This window comes from Ascaphus truei, chromosome 1, assembly GCF_040206685.1.
Source record: "Ascaphus truei isolate aAscTru1 chromosome 1, aAscTru1.hap1, whole genome shotgun sequence".
Classification (NCBI taxonomy): Eukaryota; Metazoa; Chordata; class Amphibia; order Anura; family Ascaphidae; genus Ascaphus; species Ascaphus truei.
In genome coordinates this window covers 1804489-1827856 of record NC_134483.1, presented here as the reverse complement: position 1 = coordinate 1827856, position 23368 = coordinate 1804489, and the positions used below count along the sequence as shown (strand labels likewise).

General features: G+C 56.7%; 1 protein-coding gene across 3 annotated transcripts in view; it reads left to right on the top strand.

Annotated features, from left to right (window-relative positions):
- GBA2 (glucosylceramidase beta 2) overlaps positions 1 to 23368 on the top strand; it is a 364366-nt gene that overhangs the window by 280988 nt on the left and 60010 nt on the right. For all 3 annotated transcript variants that reach the window (XM_075573274.1, XM_075573185.1, XM_075573361.1), the window contains 3 exons: positions 6096 to 6203; positions 9492 to 9643; positions 19787 to 19893. In XM_075573274.1, the coding sequence (XP_075429389.1) occupies positions 6096 to 6203; positions 9492 to 9643; positions 19787 to 19893 (367 nt within the window). The remainder of the gene's footprint in view (positions 1 to 6095; positions 6204 to 9491; positions 9644 to 19786; positions 19894 to 23368) is intronic.

The following is a 23368-nucleotide window of genomic DNA, read 5'->3' as shown; positions in this document are numbered from 1 at the left end:
TCTCTCCCCTCTAGCCGCGGCGGTGCTGCAGGGTGACACGGGGTGTGTGTGTTATACAGTCTCTCTCCCCCTCTAGCCGCGGCGGTGCTGCAGGGTGACACGGGGTGTGTGTGTTATACAGTCTCTCTCTCCCCTCTAGCCGCGGCGGTGCTGCAGGGTGACACGGGGTGTGTGTGTTATACAGTCTCTCTCTCCCTCTAGCCGCGGCGGTGCTGCAGGGTGACACGGGGTCGTGTGTGTTATACAGTCTCTCTCCCTCTCTAGCCGCGGCGGTGCTGCAGGGTGACACGGGGTGTGTGTGTTATACAGTCTCTCTCCCTCTCTAGCCGCGGCGGTGCTGCAGGGTGACACGGGGTGTGTGTGTTATACAGTCTCTCTCCCTCTCTAGCCGCGGCGGTGCTGCAGGGTGACACGGGGTGTGTGTGTTATACAGTCTCTCTCTCCCCTCTAGCCGCGGCGGTGCTGCAGGGTGACACGGGGTGTGTGTGTTATACAGTCTCTCTCCCTCTCTAGCCGCGGCGGTGCTGCAGGGTGACACGGGGTGTGTGTGTTATACAGTCTCTCTCCCTCTCTAGCCGCGGCGGTGCTGCAGGGTGACACGGGGTGTGTGTGTTATACAGTCTCTCTCCCTCTAGCCGCGGCGGTGCTGCAGGGTGACACGGGGTGTGTGTGTTATACAGTCTCTCTCCCTCTAGCCGCGGCGGTGCTGCAGGGTGACACGGGGTGTGTGTGTTATACAGTCTCTCTCCCTCTAGCCGCGGCGGTGCTGCAGGGTGACACGGGGTGTGTGTGTTATACAGTCTCTCTCCCCTCTAGCCGCGGCGGTGCTGCAGGGTGACACGGGGTGTGTGTGTTATACAGTCTCTCTCTCCCCTCTAGCCGCGGCGGTGCTGCAGGGTGACACGGGGTGTGTGTGTTATACAGTCTCTCTCCCTCTCTAGCCGCGGCGGTGCTGCAGGGTGACACGGGGTGTGTGTGTTATACAGTCTCTCTCTCCCTCTAGCCGCGGCGGTGCTGCAGGGTGACACGGGGTGTGTGTGTTATACAGTCTCTCTCCCTCTCTAGCCGCGGCGGTGCTGCAGGGTGACACGGGGTGTGTGTGTTATACAGTCTCTCTCTCCCTCTCTAGCCGCGGCGGTGCTGCAGGGTGACACGGGGTGTGTGTGTTATACAGTCTCTCTCTCCCCTCTAGCCGCGGCGGTGCTGCAGGGTGACACGGGGTGTGTGTGTTATACAGTCTCTCTCCCTCTCTAGCCGCGGCGGTGCTGCAGGGTGACACGGGGTGTGTGTGTTATACAGTCTCTCTCCCTCTCTAGCCGCGGCGGTGCTGCAGGGTGACACGGGGTGTGTGTGTTATACAGTCTCTCTCCCTCTCTAGCCGCGGCGGTGCTGCAGGGTGACACGGGGTGTGTGTGTTATACAGTCTCTCTCCTCTCTAGCCGCGGCGGTGCTGCAGGGTGACACGGGGTGTGTGTGTTATACAGTCTCTCTCTCCTCTCTAGCCGCGGCGGTGCTGCAGGGTGACACGGGGTGTGTGTGTTATACAGTCTCTCTCTCCCCTCTAGCCGCGGCGGTGCTGCAGGGTGACACGGGGTGTGTGTGTTATACAGTCTCTCTCTCCTCTCTAGCCGCGGCGGTGCTGCAGGGTGACACGGGGTGTGTGTGTTATACAGTCTCTCTCCCTCTCTAGCCGCGGCGGTGCTGCAGGGTGACACGGGGTGTGTGTGTTATACAGTCTCTCTCTCCCTCTCTAGCCGCGGCGGTGCTGCAGGGTGACACGGGGTGTGTGTGTTATACAGTCTCTCTCTCCCTCTAGCCGCGGCGGTGCTGCAGGGTGACACGGGGTGTGTGTGTTATACAGTCTCTCTCCCCTCTAGCCGCGGCGGTGCTGCAGGGTGACACGGGGTGTGTGTGTTATACAGTCTCTCTCTCCTCTAGCCGCGGCGGTGCTGCAGGGTGACACGGGGTGTGTGTGTTATACAGTCTCTCTCCCTCTCTAGCCGCGGCGGTGCTGCAGGGTGACACGGGGTGTGTGTGTTATACAGTCTCTCTCCCTCTCTAGCCGCGGCGGTGCTGCAGGGTGACACGGGGTGTGTGTGTTATACAGTCTCTCTCCCTCTAGCCGCGGCGGTGCTGCAGGGTGACACGGGGTGTGTGTGTTATACAGTCTCTCTCTCCCTCTCTAGCCGCGGCGGTGCTGCAGGGTGACACGGGGTGTGTGTGTTATACAGTCTCTCCTCCCCTCTAGCCGCGGCGGTGCTGCAGGGTGACACGGGGTGTGTGTGTTATACAGTCTCTCTCTCCCTCTCTAGCCGCGGCGGTGCTGCAGGGTGACACGGGGTGTGTGTGTTATACAGTCTCTCTCCCTCTCTAGCCGCGGCGGTGCTGCAGGGTGACACGGGGTGTGTGTGTTATACAGTCTCTCTCTCCCTCTAGCCGCGGCGGTGCTGCAGGGTGACACGGGGTGTGTGTGTTATACAGTCTCTCTCCCTCTAGCCGCGGCGGTGCTGCAGGGTGACACGGGGTGTGTGTGTTATACAGTCTCTCTCTCCCTCTAGCCGCGGCGGTGCTGCAGGGTGACACGGGGTGTGTGTGTTATACAGTCTCTCTCTCCTCTCTAGCCGCGGCGGTGCTGCAGGGTGACACGGGGTGTGTGTGTTATACAGTCTCTCTCTCCCTCTAGCCGCGGCGGTGCTGCAGGGTGACACGGGGTGTGTGTGTTATACAGTCTCTCTCTCCCTCTAGCCGCGGCGGTGCTGCAGGGTGACACGGGGTGTGTGTGTTATACAGTCTCTCTCCCCTCTAGCCGCGGCGGTGCTGCAGGGTGACACGGGGTGTGTGTGTTATACAGTCTCTCTCTCCCTCTCTAGCCGCGGCGGTGCTGCAGGGTGACACGGGGTGTGTGTGTTATACAGTCTCTCCCCCTCTAGCCGCGGCGGTGCTGCAGGGTGACACGGGGTGTGTGTGTTATACAGTCTCTCTCCCCTCTAGCCGCGGCGGTGCTGCAGGGTGACACGGGGTGTGTGTGTTATACAGTCTCTCTCCCTCTCTAGCCGCGGCGGTGCTGCAGGGTGACACGTGGTGTGTGTGTTATACAGTCTCTCTCCCTCTCTAGCCGCGGCGGTGCTGCAGGGTGACACGGGGTGTGTGTGTTATACAGTCTCTCTCCCTCTAGCCGCGGCGGTGCTGCAGGGTGACACGGGGTGTGTGTGTTATACAGTCTCTCTCCCTCTCTAGCCGCGGCGGTGCTGCAGGGTGACACGGGGTGTGTGTGTTATACAGTCTCTCTCTCCCTCTAGCCGCGGCGGTGCTGCAGGGTGACACGGGGTGTGTGTTATACAGTCTCTCTCCCTCTAGCCGCGGCGGTGCTGCAGGGTGACACGGGGTGTGTGTGTTATACAGTCTCTCTCCCTCTAGCCGCGGCGGTGCTGCAGGGTGACACGGGGTGTGTGTGTTATACAGTCTCTCCCCCTCTAGCCGCGGCGGTGCTGCAGGGTGACACGGGGTGTGTGTGTTATACAGTCTCTCTCTCCCTCTCTAGCCGCGGCGGTGCTGCAGGGTGACACGGGGTGTGTGTGTTATACAGTCTCTCTCCCTCTAGCCGCGGCGGTGCTGCAGGGTGACACGGGGTGTGTGTGTTATACAGTCTCTCTCCCTCTCTAGCCGCGGCGGTGCTGCAGGGTGACACGGGGTGTGTGTGTTATACAGTCTCTCTCCCTCTAGCCGCGGCGGTGCTGCAGGGTGACACGGGGTGTGTGTGTTATACAGTGTCTCTCCCTCTAGCCGCGGCGGTGCTGCAGGGTGACACGTGGTGTGTGTGTTATACAGTCTCTCTCCCCTCTAGCCGCGGCGGTGCTGCAGGGTGACACGGGGTGTGTGTGTTATACAGTCTCTCTCCCTCTAGCCGCGGCGGTGCTGCAGGGTGACACGGGGTGTGTGTGTTATACAGTCTCTCCCCTCTAGCCGCGGCGGTGCTGCAGGGTGACACGGGGTGTGTGTGTTATACAGTCTCTCCCTCTCTAGCCGCGGCGGTGCTGCAGGGTGACACGGGGTGTGTGTGTTATACAGTCTCTCCCTCTCTAGCCGCGGCGGTGCTGCAGGGTGACACGGGGTGTGTGTGTTATACAGTCTCTCTCCTCTCTAGCCGCGGCGGTGCTGCAGGGTGACACGGGGTGTGTGTGTTATACAGTCTCTCTCCCTCTCTAGCCGCGGCGGTGCTGCAGGGTGACACGGGGTGTGTGTGTTATACAGTCTCTCCCCTCTAGCCGCGGCGGTGCTGCAGGGTGACACGGGGTGTGTGTGTTATACAGTCTCTCTCCTCTAGCCGCGGCGGTGCTGCAGGGTGACACGGGGTGTGTGTGTTATACAGTCTCTCTCTCCCTCTCTAGCCGCGGCGGTGCTGCAGGGTGACACGTGGTGTGTGTTATACAGTCTCTCTCTCCCTCTCTAGCCGCGGCGGTGCTGCAGGGTGACACGGGGTGTGTGTGTTATACAGTCTCTCCCCTCTAGCCGCGGCGGTGCTGCAGGGTGACACGGGGTGTGTGTGTTATACAGTCTCTCTCCCCTCTAGCCGCGGCGGTGCTGCAGGGTGACACGGGGTGTGTGTGTTATACAGTCTCTCTCTCCCCTCTAGCCGCGGCGGTGCTGCAGGGTGACACGGGGTGTGTGTGTTATACAGTCTCTCTCTCCCTCTAGCCGCGGCGGTGCTGCAGGGTGACACGGGGTGTGTGTGTTATACAGTCTCTCTCTCCCTCTCTAGCCGCGGCGGTGCTGCAGGGTGACACGGGGTGTGTGTGTTATACAGTCTCTCTCTCCCTCTAGCCGCGGCGGTGCTGCAGGGTGACACGGGGTGTGTGTGTTATACAGTCTCTCTCTCCCTCTCTAGCCGCGGCGGTGCTGCAGGGTGACACGGGGTGTGTGTGTTATACAGTCTCTCCCTCTAGCCGCGGCGGTGCTGCAGGGTGACACGGGGTGTGTGTGTTATACAGTCTCTCTCCCTCTCTAGCCGCGGCGGTGCTGCAGGGTGACACGGGGTGTGTGTGTTATACAGTCTCTCCCTCTCTAGCCGCGGCGGTGCTGCAGGGTGACACGGGGTGTGTGTGTTATACAGTCTCTCCCCTCTAGCCGCGGCGGTGCTGCAGGGTGACACGGGGTGTGTGTGTTATACAGTCTCTCTCTCCCCTCTAGCCGCGGCGGTGCTGCAGGGTGACACGGGGTGTGTGTGTTATACAGTCTCTCTCTCTCTCTAGCCGCGGCGGTGCTGCAGGTGACACGGGGTGTGTGTGTTATACAGTCTCTCTCCCCTCTAGCCGCGGCGGTGCTGCAGGGTGACACGGGGTGTGTGTGTTATACAGTCTCTCCCTCTCTAGCCGCGGCGGTGCTGCAGGGTGACACGGGGTGTGTGTTATACAGTCTCTCCCCCTCTAGCCGCGGCGGTGCTGCAGGGTGACACGGGGTGTGTGTGTTATACAGTCTCTCCCCCTCTAGCCGCGGCGGTGCTGCAGGGTGACACGGGGTGTGTGTGTTATACAGTCTCTCTCTCCCTCTAGCCGCGGCGGTGCTGCAGGGTGACACGGGGTGTGTGTTATACAGTCTCTCTCCCTCTAGCCGCGGCGGTGCTGCAGGGTGACACGGGGTGTGTGTGTTATACAGTGTCTCTCCCTCTAGCCGCGGCGGTGCTGCAGGGTGACACGTGGTGTGTGTGTTATACAGTCTCTCTCCCTCTAGCCGCGGCGGTGCTGCAGGGTGACACGGGGTGTGTGTGTTATACAGTCTCTCTCCCTCTAGCCGCGGCGGTGCTGCAGGGTGACACGGGGTGTGTGTGTTATACAGTCTCTCTCCCTCTAGCCGCGGCGGTGCTGCAGGGTGACACGGGGTGTGTGTGTTATACAGTCTCTCTCTCCCCCTCTAGCCGCGGCGGTGCTGCAGGGTGACACGGGGTGTGTGTGTTATACAGTCTCTCCCCCTCTAGCCGCGGTGGTGCTGCAGGGTGACACGGGGTGTGTGTGTTATACAGTCTCTCTCCCTCTCTAGCCGCGGCGGTGCTGCAGGGTGACACGGGGTGTGTGTGTTATACAGTCTCTCTCCCTCTCTAGCCGCGGCGGTGCTGCAGGAGGACTCAGACATGAGAAGATATCTGATGACTGGATCAGTGGCTCCCGTTAAAACCCTGAATGCCGTCCCTCATGATGTTGGAGACCCAGGTATCTGTGCCCGCCATTTATATGTATCCCTCCCACTGTATCTGTGCCCCATCCCCGGTATCTGTGCCCCCTCCCCCAGTATCTGTGTCCCCTCCCACTGTATCTGTTCCCCATCCCCGGTATCTCTGCCCCCTCCCCCTGTATCTGTGTCCCCTCCCCCCGTATCTGTGTCCCCTCCCCCGTATCTGTGTCCCCTCCCCCGTATCTGTGCCCCCTCCCCCTGTATCTGTGCCTCCTCCCCCAGTATCTGTGCCCCCTCCCCCTGTATCTGTGCCCCCTCCCCCTGTATCTGTGCCCCCTCCCCCTGTATCTGTGTCCCCTCCCCCTGTATCTGTGCCCCTCCCCCTGTATCTGTGTCCCCTCCCCCTGTATCTGTGTCCCCTCCCCCTGTATCTGCATCCCCTCCCCCTGTATCTGTGCCCCCTCCCCCTGTATCTGTATCCCCTCCCCATGTATCTGTGCCCCCTCCCCCTGTATCTGTGTCCCCTCCCCTGTATCTGTGTCCCCTCCCCTGTATCTGTGTCCCCTCCCCTGTATCTGTATCCCCTCCCCCTGTATATGTGCCCCCTCCCCCTGTATCTGTATCCCCTCCCCCTGTATCTGTGCCCCCTCCCCCTGTATCTGTGCCCCCTCCCCCGGTATCTGTGTCCCCTCCCCCTGTATATGTGTCCCCTCCCCCTGTATATGTGTCCCCTCCCCCTGTATCTGTGTCCCCTCCCCCTGTATCTGTGCCCCCTCCCCCTGTATCTGTGCCCCCTCCCCCCGTGTCTGTATCCCCTCCCCCAGTATCTGTGTCCCCTCCCCCTGTATCTGTGCCCCCTCCCCCAGTATCTGTGTCCCCTCCCCCTGTATCTGTGTCCCCTCCCCCTGTATCTGTGTCCCCTCCCCCTGTATATGTGTCCCCTCCCCCTGTATCTGTGCCCCCTCCCCCTGTATCTGTATCCCCTCCCCCTGTATCTGTGCCCCCTCCCCCTGTATCTGTGTCCCCTCCCCTGTATCTGTGTCCCCTCCCCTGTATCTGTGTCCCCTCCCCTGTATCTGTATCCCCTCCCCTGTATCTGTATCCCCTCCCCCTGTATCTGTGCCCCCTCCCCCCTGTATCTGTATCCCCTCCCCCTGTATCTGTGCCCCCTCCCCCTGTATCTGTGCCCCCTCCCCCGGTATCTGTGTCCCCTCCCCCTGTATATGTGTCCCCTCCCCCTGTATATGTGTCCCCTCCCCCTGTATCTGTGTCCCCTCCCCCTGTATCTGTGCCCCCTCCCCCTGTATCTGTGCCCCCTCCCCCCGTGTCTGTATCCCCTCCCCCAGTATCTGTGTCCCCTCCCCCTGTATCTGTGCCCCCTCCCCCAGTATCTGTGTCCCCTCCCCCTGTATCTGTGCCCCCTCCCCCTGTATCTGTGCCCCCTCCCCCTGTATCTGTGTCCCCTCCCCCGTATCTGTGTCCCCTCCCCCTGTATCTGTGTCCCCTCCCCTGTATCTGTGCCCCCTCCCCCTGTATATGTGTCCCCTCCCCCTGTATCTGTGTCCCCTCCCCCTGTATATGTGTCCCCTCCCCCTGTATATGTGTCCCCTCCCCCTGTATCTGTGTCCCCTCCCCCAGTATCTGTGTCCCCTCCCCCAGTATCTGTGCCCCCTCCCCCTGTATCTGTGTCCCCTCACCCTGTATCTGTGCCCCCTCCCCCTGTATCTGTGCCCCCTCCCCTGTATCTGTGCCCCCTCCCCTGTATCTGTGCACCCTCCCCCTGTATCTGTGCACCCTCCCCCTGTATCTGTGCACCCTCCCCCTGTATCTGTGCCCCTCCCCCTGTATCTGTGCCCCTCCCCCTGTATCTGTGTCCCCTCCCCCTGTATCTGTGTCCCCTCCCCCTGTATCTGTGTCCCCTCCCCCCGTATCTGTGCCCCCTCCCCCTGTATCTGTGCCCCCTCCCCCTGTATCTGTGCCCCCTCCCCCTGTATCTGTGCCCCCTCCCCCGTATCTGTGTCCCCTCCCCCTGTATATGTGTCCCCTCCCCCTGTATCTGTGTCCCCTCCCCCAGTATCTGTGACCCTCCCCCCAGTATCTGTGCCCCCTCCCCCCAGTATCTGTGCCCCCTCCCCCTGTATCTGTGCCCCCTCCCCCTGTATCTGTGCCCCCTCCCCCTGTATCTGTGCCCCCTCCCCCTGTATCTGTGCCCCCTCCCCCTGTATCTGTGCCCCCTCCCCCTGTATCTGTGCCCCCTCCCCCTGTATCTGTGTCCCCTCCCCCTGTATCTGTGTCCCCTCCCCCTGTATCTATGCCCCCTCACATTGTATCTGTGCACCCTCCCCCTGTATCTGTGCACCCTGCCCTTGTATCTGTGCCCCCTCCCCCTGTATCTGTGCACCCTCCCCCTGTATCTGTGCACCCTCCCCCTGTATCTGTGCCCCTCCCCCTGTATCTATGCACCCTCACATTGTATCTGTGCACCCTCCCCCTGTATCTGTGCACCCTGCCCTTGTATCTGTGCCCCCTCCCCCTGTATCTGTGCCCCCTCCCCCTGTATCTGTGCCCCTCCCCCTGTATATGTGCACCCTCCCCCTGTATCTGTGCACCCTCCCCCTGTATCTGTGCACCCTCCCCCTGTATCTGTGCACCCTCCCCCTGTATCTGTGCACCCTCCCCCTGTATCTGTGCACCCTCCCCCTGTATTTGTGCACCCTCCCCCTGTATCTGTGCACCCTCCCCCTGTATCTGTGCCCCCTCCCCCCGTTTCTGTGTCTCCTGTATCTGTGTCCCCTCCCCCTGTATCTGTGTCCCCTCTCCCCCCCTCCCCCTCTATCTGTGTCCCCTCTCCCCCCCTCCCGCTCTCCCTCCCTCCCCGTCTCCCTCCCTCGCCTTCCCCTCCCTCCCTCACCTTCCCCTCCCTCACCCTCCCCTCCCTCGCCCGCCCCTCCCTCCCCCTCCCCTCCCTCGCCCGCCCCTCCCTCGCCCTCCCCTCCCTCCCTCTCCCTCCCCTCCCTCCCTCTCCCTCCCTCGCCCTCCCCTCCCTCCCTCGCCCTCCCCTCCCTCCCTCGCCCTCCCTCGCCCTCCCTCTCCCCCTCCCTCCCTCGCCTTCCCTCTCCCCCTCCCTCCCTCGCCTTCCCTCTCCCCCTCCCTCCCTCGCCTTCCCCTCCCTCCCTCGCCTTCCCCTCCCTCTCCCCCTCCCTCTCCCCCTCCCTCCCTCGCCTTACCCTCCCCTCGCCCTCCCTCTCTCTCCCTCCTCTCCCTCCTCTCTCTCCTCTCTCCTTCCCTCTCTTATCCCTCTCCCTCCCTCTCTCTCCCCCTCTCAGATGACGAGCCATGGCAGCGCCTTAATGCGTACCTAATCCATGACACGGCCAACTGGAAGGATCTGAACCTCAAATTTGTGCTGCAGGTTTATCGTGACTATCACATGACCGGAAGCTCCGCCTACCTGCGGGACATGTGGTCTGTCTGCCAGGTACTAACCCCACCCACATATCACATGACCGGAAGCTCCGCCTACCTGCGGGACATGTGGTCTGTCTGCCATGTTCTAACCCCGCCCATATATCACATGACCGGAAGCTCCGCCTACCTGCGGGACATGTGGTCTGTCTGCCAGGTACTAACCCCGCCCACATATCACATGACCGGAAGCTCCGCCTACCTGCGGGACATGTGGTCTGTCTGCCAGGTACTAACCCCGCCCACATATCACATGACCGGAAGCTCCGCCTACCTGCGGGACATGTGGTCTGTCTGCCATGTTCTAACCCCGCCCACATATCACATGACCGGAAGCTCCGCCTACCTGCGGGTCATGTGGTCTGTCTGCCAGGTACTAACCCCGCCCACATATCACATGACCGGAAGCTCCGCCTACCTGCGGGACATGTGGTCTGTCTGCCAGGTACTAACCCCGCCCACATATCACATTCCCGGAAGCTCCGCCTTCCTGCGGGGCATGTGGTCTGTCTGCCAGGTACTAACCCCGCCCACATATCACATGACCGGAAACTCCGCCTACCTGCGGGACATGTGGTCTGTCTGCCATGTTCTATCCCCGCCCACATATCACATGACCTGAAGCTCCGCCTGTCACTGTAACTTGTGATAGGATATAATATACACCAAATAACTGGGTTGAACTGAACACGACTTAGATATAATAAAGAGAATGTATTCCTTAAAGAAGTGAACACACAGGATAGTACAAATAACAGACAAGAAATACACTTACTTAGGGATTGGAATGAAGAAGTAATCAGGAAACAGGATTAGCAATTCAACAGCAATCGGGCATCAATCAGTTGGTAAAATGAAGACAAAGGATATAGGCTGACACCAGTTTATATATAATTCCAGTCCTATACCTATCATTGAGTGCAGGCTATTGGAGAACAATTACCTGCACCCAATCTCTAACGTGGGAACATTGATAACCCATGCCCCCCAGCTAGTTGCACATGCGTACTTCTGGCCCTGGGGGTCTCATTTCTTTAGCCCCACACAAAAGTCAGGGCGCCGGCCAGTCTACCAGACCTGGGTCTGGTCAGGAAACTCTTTGTCTGTAGGTGTGAATTATAGCACTTACAGACCACTCAAGCCCTGCATTTCTCCGCCCTAATGTATACAGCTAGGGTGGCTGAGCCTTTGATCAGGGGGTCTGTTGTAGACAATAGGTCGCCCCCCTGAGCATTTACATTCCACAGATTCAGAAATCTTCGCGGGCTTTTGTCCCCGCTTCGAAATACAATCTAGTTTTTAATATCAAGACATATTAAAATAATTTGTTCTGTTGGGCCGAGCGGGCTGAAACTTGCCAGTCCCTCATGCCGGAGGTGACTCTCCATGGTGGCCAAGTTTCAGCTCGCTGTGACCTTCCAGACCGGAGATACGCACATACAGTTTAAAACTCTTATTACTTTAATACAGGATTCTCCGCTCTCAAAATTAATCTCTGCTTTTCACTCTTTCCCATTGAAATCAATGGGCTCCGCCGCTATAGGCTTCTAATGGAGCAACTCCGCCGTTGAAGTCAATGGGCCCCGCCGTTATAGTCTTTCAATGGAGTAACGCCGCCATTGAAGTCTATGGGGAAAATCACAATTCTTTACAGTTGCCCACACTCCGTCTGGTTGGTCGGAGAAGGCTGGAAATGGCCATGCAGTCATGCCGGAACAGTGACTACATGCGACCCAAATTCCAGCCCTCTGGTCCTCCCAGAACCGGAGATATGGGTTTACACCTTTGACTCTTTCGGACTTAGCCGTTTACTTGCGCTGCTCTTCCCTCTGCCATTGCAGTCAATGGCGCGACCCTCTTGGCGAGCGTGCCGTTTACGGGGTCCTGGATTCTCGGACCCAGTGGTGGTCGAGTGTGGGGGTGCCTAGGAGCTAGGGGCAAAAATAATTTTATTTCTGGGTGCCCTAGAACCTAAGGTTCCCGCGCCAATTGTAGTTGACCTTGAACTAGTAGTGATAAAAGCTCTCTTTAAGAAAATGTATCCGCTTTTGCGGTCTGCGGTTTGGATGGCTGCCAACCCGTTCCTGGAGGTCGGCGTCGAGGAATCCCCATTGAAGTCAATGGCCGCCGCTCCTCCTCTCGGACGCCACCTGCTGGTCTTCGATGGAAACAGGCCCAAAACCTCTGTATTCGCCATTGGATTGAATGGAGCTGCAATGGCGACCTATGGGACACTGCAAAATGGTGCATGAAAAGGCGGGAACAAGGAACAAAGGGATATCATCACTTCCTAACTATTAACCCTTCTCCTCCCGAACGGATCCCAGTGTGGGTGTGGTGCAGACACTGAAATGGTGACAATTCATGATAACAGGGGAATACACCTTTGGATGTTGCAGCAAGGTAAAAACCACATTCCTGGACCGCATTCCAGTTAACCCCTTGCCTCCCTGTTGAGGTCAGGGGGTGGCCATATGGGGCACAACCCCTTTAAAACCGGGCCAATCCCCCTCTCCCTCTACACCGCCTAACTGCGGGACATGTGTTCTGTCTGCCAGGTGCTAACCCCGCCCACATATCACATGCCCGGGAAGCTCCGCCTACCGGTGAGACATGTGGTCTGTCTGCCATGTTCTAACCCCGCCCACATATCACATGACCGGAAGCTCCGCCTACCGGTGAGACATGTGGTCTGTCTGCCAGGTACTAACCCCGCCCACATATCACATGACTGGAAGCTCCGCCTTCCTGCGGGACATGTGGTCTGTCTGCCATGTACTAACCCCACCCACATATCACATGCCCGGAAGCTCCGCCTACCTACGGGACATGTGGTCTTTCTGCCAGGTACTAACCCCGCCCACATATCACATGCCCGGAAGCTCCGCCTTCCTGCGGGACATGTGATCTGTCTGCCAGGTACTAACCCCACCCACATTTCACATGACTGGAAGCTCCGCCTACCTACGGGACATGTGGTCTTTCTGCCAGGTACTAACCCCGCCCACATATCACATGCCCGGAAGCTCCGCCTTCCTGCGGGACATGTGGTCTGTGCCATGTTCTACACTTGCCCACATATCACATGACTGGAAGCTCCGCCTTCCTGCGGGGCATGTGGTCTGTCTGCCAGGTACTAACCCCGCCCACATATCACATGCCCGGAAGCTCCGCCTTCCTGCGGGACATGTGGTCTGTGCCATGTTCTACCCTTGCCCACATATCACATGACTGGAAGCTCCGCCTTCCTGCGGGGCATGTGGTCTGTCTGCCAGATACTAACCCCACCCACATACTGTATCACATGACCGGAAGCTCCACCTTCCTGCGGGACATGTGGTCTGTCTGCCATGTACTAACCCCACCCACATATCACAGGACTGGAAGCTCCACCTACCTACGGGACATGTGGTCTTTCTGCCAGGTACTAACCCCACCCACATACTGTATCACATGACCGGAAGCTCCGCCTACCTGCGGTACATGTGGTCTGTGCCATGTGCTACCCTTGCCCACATATCACATGACTGGAAGCTCCGCCTTCCTGCGGAAAATGTGGTCTGTCTGCCAGGTACTAACCCCGCCCACATATCACATGACCGGAAGCCACCTGGTGTCATAGGACACTCACTCCTCATGTTGAGCTCCTTTCTGGAGCCTTCCCGGGCTCTCATTCCCTCACGTGTCTCTGCTCCATGATCAGTGACTCACACTCTCGCTCATGTTGAGCTCCTGTCTCATTCCCTCACATGTTGCTCTGCTCCATGATTGGTGACTCTCACTCTCGCTCATGTTGAGTACTGTCTCATTCCCTCACATGTTGCTCTGCTCCATGATCAGTGACTCTCACTCTCGCTCATGTTGAGCTCCTGTCTCATTCCCTCACATGTTGTTCTGCTCCATGATCAGTGACTCACACTCTCGCTCATGTTGAGCTTCTGTCTCATTCCCTCACATGTTGCTCTGCTCCATGATCAGTGACTCACACTCTCGCTCATGTTGAGCTCCTGTCTCATTCCCTCACATGTGTCTCTGCTCCATGATCAGTGACTCACACTCTCGCTTATGTTAAGCTCCTGTCTCATTCCCTCACATGTTGCTCTGCTCCATGATCAGTGACTCACACTCTCGCTCATGTTGAGCTCCTGTCTCATTCCCTCATGTGTCTCTGGTCCATGATCAGTGACTCACACTCTCGCTCATGTTAAGCTCCTGTCTCATTCCCTCACATGTGTCTCTGCTCCATGATCAGTGACTCTCACTCTCGCTCATGTTAAGCTCCTCTCTCATTCCCTCACATGTGTCTCTGCTCCATGATGAGTGACTCTCACTCTCGCTCATGTTGAGCTGTCTCATTCCCTCACATGTTGCTCTGCTCTATGATCGGTGACTCACACTCTCGCTCATGTTAAGCTCCTCTCTCATTCCCTCACATGTTGCTCTGCTCCATGATTAGTGACTCACACTCTCGCTCATATTGAGCTCCTGTCCCATTCCCTCACATGTGTCTCTGCTCCATGATCAGTGACTCACTCTCTCGCTCATGTTGAGCTCCTCTCTCATTCCCTCACATGTTGCTCTGCTCCAAGATCGGTGACTCTCACTCTCGCTCATGTTGAGCTGTCTCATTCCCTCACATGTTGCTCTGCTCCATGATCGGTGACTCACACTCTCGCTCATGTTAAGCTCCTCTCTCATTCCCTCACATGTTGCTCTGCTCCATGATTAGTGACTCACACTCTCGCTCATATTGAGCTCCTGTCCCATTCCCTCACATGTTGCTCTGCTCCATGATCAGTGACTCACACTCTCGCTCATGTTGAGCTCCTGTCTCGTTCCCTCACATGTTGCTCTGCTCCATGATCAGTGACTCACACTCTCGCTCATGTTGAGCTTCTGTCTCATTCCCTCACATGTTGCTCTGCTCCATGATCAGTGACTCACACTCTTGCTCATGTTAAGCTCCTGTCTCATTCCCTCACATGTGTCTCTGCTCCATGATCATTGACTCACACTCTCGCTCATGTTGAGCTCCTGTCTCATTCCCTCACATGTGTCTCTGCTCCATGATCAGTAACTCACACTCTCGCTCATGTTGAGTACTGTCTCATTCCCTCACATGTTGCTCTGCTCCATTATCAGTGACTCTCACTCTTGCTCATGTTGAGCTCCTGTCTCATTCCCTCACATGTGTCTCTGGTCCATGATCAGTGACTCACACTCTCGCTCATGTTAAGCTCCTGTCTCATTCCCTCACATGTGTCTCTGCTCCATGATCAGTGACTCTCACTCTCGCTCATGTTGAGCTGTCTTATTCCCTCACATGTGTCTCTGCTCCATGATCAGTGACTCTCACTCTCGCTCATGTTGAGCTGTCTTATTCCCTCACATGTTGCTCTGCTCCATGATCAGTGACTCACACTCTCGCTCATGTTAAGCTTCTTTCTCATTCCCTCACATGTTGCTCTGCTCCATGATCGGTGACTCTCACTCTCGCTCATGTTGAGCTGTCTCATTCCCTCACATGTTGCTCTGCTCCATGATCGGTAACTCACACTCTCGCTCATGTTAAGCTCCTCTCTCATTCCCTCACATGTTGCTCTGCTCCATGATTAGTGACTCACACTCTCGCTCATATTGAGCTCCTGTCCCATTCCCTCACATGTTGCTCTGCTCCATGATCAGTGACTCACACTCTCGCTCATGTTGAGCTCCTGTCTCGTTCCCTCACATGTTGCTCTGCTCCATGATCAGTGACTCACACTCTCGCTCATGTTGAGCTCCTCTCTCATTCCCTCACATGTTGCTCTGCTCCATGATCAGTGACTCACACTCTTGCTCATATTGAGCTCCTGTCCCATTCCCTCACATGTTGCTCTGCTCCATGATCAGTGACTCACACTCTCGCTCATGTTGAGCTCCTGTCTCGTTCCCTCACATGTTGCTCTGCTCCATGATCAGTGACCCACACTCTCGCTCATGTTGAGCTTCTGTCTCATTCCCTCACATGTTGCTCTGCTCCATGATCAGTGACTCACACTCTCGCTCATGTTAAGCTCCTCTCTCATTCCCTCACATGTTGCTCTGCTCCATGATTAGTGACTCACACTCTCGCTCATATTGAGCTCCTGTCCCATTCCCTCACATGTTGCTCTGCTCCATGATCAGTGACTCACACTCTCGCTCATGTTGAGCTCCTGTCTCGTTCCCTCACATGTTGCTCTGCTCCATGATCAGTGACTCACACTCTCGCTCATGTTGAGCTCTCTCATTCCCTCACATGTTGCTCTGCTCCATGATCAGTAACTCACACTCTTGCTCATGTTAAGCTCCTGTCTCATTCCCTCACATGTGTCTCTGCTCCATGATCATTGATTCACACTCTCGCTCATGTTGAGCTCCTGTCTCATTCCCTCACATGTGTCTCTGCTCCATGATCAGTAACTCACACTCTCGCTCATGTTGAGTACTGTCTCATTCCCTCACATGTTGCTCTGCTCCATTATCAGTGACTCTCACTCTTGCTCATGTTGAGCTCCTGTCTCATTCCCTCACATGTTGCTCTGCTCCATGATCAGTGACTCACACTCTCGCTCATGTTGAGCTCCTGTCTCATTCCCTCACATGGTCTCTGCTCCATGATCACTGACTCACACTCTCGCTCATGTTGAGCTCCTCTCTCATTCCCTCACATGTTGCTCTGCTCCATGATCAGTGACTCACACTCTTGCTCATGTTAAGCTCCTGTCTCATTCCCTCACATGTTGCTCTGCTCCATGATCATTGACTCACACTCTCGCTCATGTTGAGCTCCTGTCTCATTCCCTCACATGTGTCTCTGCTCCATGATCAGTTACTCACACTCTCGCTCATGTTGAGTACTGTCTCATTCCCTCACATGTTGCTCTGCTCCATTATCAGTGACTCTCACTCTTGCTCATGTTGAGCTCCTGTCTCATTCCCTCACATGTGTCTCTGGTCCATGATCAGTGACTCACACTCTCGCTCATGTTAAGCTCCTGTCTCATTCCCTCACATGTGTCTCTGCTCCATGATCAGTGACTCTCACTCTCGCTCATGTTGAGCTGTCTTATTCCCTCACATGTTGCTCTGCTCCATGATCAGTGACTCTCACTCTCGCTCATGTTAAGCTCCTCTCTCATTCGCTCACATGTGTCTCTGCTCCATGATCAGCGACTCTCACTCTCGCTCATGTTGAGCTGTCTTATTCACTCACATGTTGCTCTGCTCCATGATCAGTGACTCACACTCTCGCTCATGTTAAGCTCCTCTCTCATTCCCTCACATGTTGCTCTGCTCCATGATCGGTGACTCTCACTCTCGCTCATGTTGAGCTGCCTCATTCCCTCACATGTTGCTCTGCTCCATGATCGGTAACTCACACTCTCGCTCATGTTAAGCTCCTCTCTCATTCCCTCACATGTTGCTCTGCTCCATGATTAGTGACTCACACTCTCGCTCATATTGAGCTCCTGTCCCATTCCCTCACATGTTGCTCTGCTCCATGATCAGTGACTCACACTCTCGCTCATGTTGAGCTCCTGTCTCGTTCCCTCACATGTTGCTCTGCTCCATGATCAGTGACTCACACTCTCGCTCATGTTGAGCTCCTCTCTCATTCCCTCACATGTTGCTCTGCTCCATGATCAGTGACTCACACTCTTGCTCATGTTAAGCTCCTGTCTCATTCCCTCACATGTGTCTCTGCTCCATGATCATTGACTCACACTCTCGCTCATGTTGAGCTCCTGTCTCATTCCCTCACATGTGTCTCTGCTCCATGATCAGTAACTCACACTCTCGCTCATGTTGAGTACTGTCTCATTCCCTCACATGTTGCTCTGCTCCATTATCAGTGACTCTCACTCTTGCTCATGTTGAGCTCCTGTCTCATTCCCTCACATGTTGCTCTGCTCCATGATCAGTGACTCACACTCTCGCTCATGTTGAGCTCCTGTCTCATTCCCTCACATGATCTCTGCTCCATGATCACTGACTCACACTCTCGCTCATGTTGAGCTCCTCTCTCATTCTCTCGTGTCTCTGCTCCATGATCAGTGACTCACACTCTCGCTCATGTTGAGCTCCTCATTCCCTCACATGTTGCTCTGCTCCATGGTCAGTGACTCACACTCTTGCTCATGTTAAGCTCCTGTCTCATTCCCTCACATGTTGCTCTGCTCCATGATCGGTGACTCTCACTCTCGCTCATGTTGAGCTGCCTCATTCCCTCATGTTGCTCTGCTCCATGATCAGTGACTCACACTCTCGCTCATGTTAAGCTCCTCTCTCATTCCCTCACATGTTGCTCTGCTCCATGATCGGTGACTCTCACTCTCGCTCATGTTGAGCTGCCTCATTCCCTCACATGTTGCTCTGCTCCATGATCGGTAACTCACACTCTCGCTCATGTTAAGCTCCTCTCTCATTCCCTCACATGTTGCTCTGCTCCATGATTAGTGACTCACACTCTCGCTCATATTGAGCTCCTGTCCCATTCCCTCACATGTTGCTCTGCTCCATGATCAGTGACTCACACTCTCGCTCATGTTGAGCTCCTGTCTCGTTCCCTCACATGTTGCTCTGCTCCATGATCAGTGACTCACACTCTCGCTCATGTTGAGCTCCTCTCTCATTCCCTCACATGTTGCTCTGCTCCATGATCAGTGACTCACACTCTTGCTCATGTTAAGCTCCTGTCTCATTCCCTCACATGTGTCTCTGCTCCATGATCATTGACTCACACTCTCGCTCATGTTGAGCTCCTGTCTCATTCCCTCACATGTGTCTCTGCTCCATGATCAGTAACTCACACTCTCGCTCATGTTGAGTACTGTCTCATTCCCTCACATGTTGCTCTGCTCCATTATCAGTGACTCTCACTCTTGCTCATGTTGAGCTCCTGTCTCATTCCCTCACATGTTGCTCTGCTCCATGATCAGTGACTCACACTCTCGCTCATGTTGAGCTCCTGTCTCATTCCCTCACATGATCTCTGCTCCATGATCACTGACTCACACTCTCGCTCATGTTGAGCTCCTCTCTCATTCTCTCGTGTCTCTGCTCCATGATCAGTGACTCACACTCTCGCTCATGTTGAGCTCCTCATTCCCTCACATGTTGCTCTGCTCCATGATCAGTGACTCACACTCTTGCTCATGTTAAGCTCCTGTCTCATTCCCTCACATGTGTCTCTGCTCCATGATCATTGACTCACACTCTCGCTCATGTTGAGCTCCTGTCTCATTCCCTCACATGTGTCTCTGCTCCATGATCAGTAACTCACACTCTCGCTCATGTTGAGTACTGTCTCATTCCCTCACATGTTGCTCTGCTCCATTATCAGTGACTCTCACTCTTGCTCATGTTGAGCTCCTGTCTCATTCCCTCACATGTGTCTCTGGTCCATGATCAGTGACTCACACTCTCGCTCATGTTAAGCTCCTGTCTCATTCCCTCACATGTGTCTCTGCTCCATGATCAGTGACTCTCACTCTCGCTCATGTTGAGCTGTCTTATTCCCTCACATGTTGCTCTGCTACATGATCAGTGACTCTCACTCTCGCTCATGTTAAGCTCCTCTCTCATTCCCTCACATGTGTCTCTGCTCCGTGATCAGTGACTCACACCCTCGCTCATGTTGAGCTCCTCATTCCCTCACATGGTGCTCTGCTCCATGGTCAGTGACTCACACTCTCGCTCATGTTAAGCTCCTGTCTCATTCCCTCACATGTGTCTCTGCTCCGTGATCAGTGACTCAAACTCTCACTCATGTTGAGCTCCTGTCTCATTCCCTCACATGTGTCTCTGCTCCATGATCGGTGACTCACACTCTCGCTCATGTTGAGCTCTTGTCTCATTCCCTCACATGTGTCTCTGCTCCATGATCAGTGACTCTCACTCTCGCTTATGTTGAGCTCCGGTCTCATTCCCTCACATGTTGCTCTGCTCCGTGATCAGTGACTTACACTCTCGCTCATGTTGAGCTCCTCTGTGGAGCACTCAGTCACATTCTGAGTCCCTCTCATGTAGAGCTCCATACAAGTTGGGACTGCCTATAGTTAGAGCGCTTCCTTTATTGTTATTATTCTAGAACTTCTCTACTGAGCACTCACTCACACTCTCGTTCCCTTAGGCGGTCATGGAGTTGGAGTTACGTTTTGATTATGACGGGGACGGACTGATCGAGAACTCAGGGTTTGCTGATCAGACATACGATGGTTGGGTGATGACTGGGCCCAGGTGAGTGAGAAGTTTCTGAGAGATCCACTAGGGTCACTCGCTCTATTCCTCACCCTACGCTGTCTCTCTCGCACTCACCCTACCTTTGTGTCTCTCTCGCAGTCACCCTACCTGTCTCTCTCACACTCACCCTCTCTTTGTCTCTCTCTCTCTCTCTCTCACATTCACCCTACCTCTGTTTCTGTAACCCCTCTCTATTTCCCCATACTGATTACACATATGCTGGGACGGGGCCCAGTCCTACTCCCCTATGTGTGCGATATGTAGGGCCGGGGCCCCAGTCCTACTCCCCTATGTGTGCGATATGTAGGGGCGGGGCCCAGTCCTACTCCCCTATGTGTGCGATATGTAGGGGCGGGGCCCAGTCCTACTCCCCTATGTGTGCGATATGTAGGGGCGGGGCCCAGTCCTACTCCCCTATGTGTGCGATATGTAGGGGCGGGGCCCAGTCCTACTCCCCTATGTGTGCGATATGTAGGGGCGGGGCCCAGTCCTACTCCCCTATGTGTGCGATATGTAGGGGCGGGGCCCCAGTCCTACTCCCCTATGTTTGAGATATGTAGGGGCGGGGCCCAGTCCTACTCCCCTATGTGTGCGATATGTAGGGGCGGGGCCCCAGTCCTAATCCCCTATGTGTGAGATATGTAGGGGCGGGGCCCAGTCGTACTCCCCTATGTGTGCGATATGTAGGGCCGGGGCCCCAGTCCTAATCCCCTATGTGTGAGATATGTAGGGGCGGGGCCCAGTCGTACTCCCCTATGTGTGAGATATGTAGGGGCGGGGCCCAGTCCTACTCCCCTATGTGTGCGATATGTAGGGGCGGGGCCCAGTCGTACTCCCCTATGTGTGAGATATGTAGGGGTGGGGCCCAGTCCTACTCCCCTATGTGTGAGATATGTAGGGGCGGGGGCCCAGTCCTACTCCCCTATGTGTGAGATATGTAGGGGCGGGGCCCAGTCCTACTCCCCTATGTGTGCGATATGTAGGGGCGGGGCCCCAGTCCTACTCCCCTATGTGTGAGATATGTAGGGGCGGGGCCCAGTCCTACTCCCCTATGTGTGCGATATGTAGGGGCGGGCCCAGTCCTACTCCTATGTGTGAGATATGTAGGGGCGGGGGCCCCAGTCCTACTCCCGTATGTGTGAGATATGTAGGGGCGGGGGCCCCAGTCCTACTCCCGTATGTGTGAGATATGTAGGGGCGGGGCCCAGTCCTACTCCCCTATGTGTGCGATATGTAGGGGCGGGGCCCAGTCCTACTCCCCTATGTGTGCGATATGTAGGGGCGGGCCCAGTCCTACTCCTATGTGTGCGATATGTAGGGGCGGGGTCCCAGTCCTACTCCTATGTTTGCGATATGTAGGGGCGGGGCCCAGTCCTACTCTCCTATGTGTGAGATATGTAGGGGCGGGGCCCAGTCCTACTCCCGTATGTGTGCGATATGTAGGGGCGGGGCCCCAGTCCTACTCCCCTATGTGTGAGATATGTAGGGGCGGGGCCCAGTTCTACTCTCCTATGTGTGAGATATGTAGGGGCGGGGCCCAGTCCTACTCCCCTATGTGTGCGATATGTAGGGGCGGGCCCCAGTCCTACTCTCCTATGTGTGAGATATGTAGGGGTGGGGCCCAGTCCTACTCCCCTATGTGTGAGATATGTAGGGGCGGGGGCCCCAGTCCTACTCCCCTATGTGTGAGATATGTAGGGGCGGGGCCCCAGTCCTACTCCCCTATGTGTGCGATATGTAGGGGCGGGGCCCAGTCCTAATCCCCTATGTGTGCGATATGTAGGGGCGGGGCCCAGTCCTACTCCCCTATGTGTGAGATATGTAGGGGCGGGGCCCAGTCCTACTCTCCTATGTGTGAGATATGTAGGGGCGGGGCCCAGTCCTACTCCCCTATGTGTGCGATATGTAGGGGCGGGGCCCAGTCCTACTCCCCTATGTGTGCGATATGTAGGGGCGGGGCCCCAGTCCTACTCTCCTATGTGTGCGATATGTAGGGGCGGGGCCCAGTCCTACTCCCCTATGTGTGAGATATGTAGGGGCGGGCCCCAGTCCTACTCCCCTATGTGTGAGATATGTAGGGGCGGGGCCCAGTCCTACTCCCCTATGTGTGAGATATGTAGGGGCGGGGCCCAGTCCTACTCCCCTATGTGTGAGATATGTAGGGGCGGGCCCCAGTCCTACTCCCCTATGTGTGAGATATGTAGGGGCGGGGGCCCCAGTCCTACTCCCCTATGTGTGCGATATGTAGGGGCGGGGCCCAGTCCTACTCCCCTATGTGTGAGATATGTAGGGGCGGGGCCCAGTCCTACTCCCCTATGTGTGTGATATGTAGGGGCGGGGCCCCAGTTCTACTCCCCTATGTGTGAGATATGTAGGGGCGGGGCCCAGTCCTACTCCCGTATGTGTGAGATATGTAGGGGCGGGGCCCCAGTCCTACTCTCCTATGTGTGAGATATGTAGGGTTGGGGCCCAGTCCTACTCCCCTATGTGTGAGATATGTAGGCGCGGGGCCCCAGTCCTACTCCCCTATGTGTGCGATATGTAGGGGCGGGGCCCAGTCTTACTCCCCTATGTGTGCGATATGTAGGGGCGGGGCCCCAGTCCTACTCCCCTATGTGTGAGATATGTAGGGGCGGGGCCCAGTCCTACTCTCCTATGTGTGAGATATGTAGGGGCGGGGCCCAGTCCTACTCTCCTATGTGTGAGATATGTAGGGGCGGGGCCCAGTCCTACTCCCCTATGTGTGAGATGTGTAGGGCCGGGGCCCAGTCCTACTCCCCTATGTGTGAGATATGTAGGGGCGGGGCCTAGTCTTACTCCCCTATGTGTGAGATATGTAGGGGCGGGGCCCCAGTCCTACTCCCCTATGTGTGCGATATGTAGGGGCGGGGCCCAGTCTTACTCCCCTATGTGTGAGATATGTAGGGGCGGGGCCCCAGTCCTACTCCCCTATGTGTGAGATATGTAGGGGCGGGGCCCAGTCCTATTCTCCTATGTGTGAGATATGTAGGGGCGGGGCCCAGTCCTACTCTCCTATGTGTGAGATATGTAGGGGCGGGGCCCAGTCCTACTCCCCTATGTGTGCGATATGTAGGGGCGGGGGACCCAGTCCTACTCCCCTATGTGTGCGATATGTAGGGGCGGGCCCCAGTCCTACTCTCCTATGTGTGAGATATGTAGGGGCGGGGGCCCAGTCCTCCTCCCCTATGTGTGAGATATGTAGGGGCGGGGCCCAGTCCTACTCTCCTATGTGTGAGATATGTAGGGGCGGGGCCCAGTCCTACTCCCCTATGTGTGCGATATGTAGGGGCGGGGCCCAGTCCTACTCCCCTATGTGTGAGATGTGTAGGGGCGGGGCCCAGTCCTACTCTCCTATGTGTGAGATATGTAGGGGTGGGGGCCCAGTCCTACTCCCCTATGTGTGAGATATGTAGGGCCGGGGCCCAGTCCTACTCCCCTATGTGTGAGATAT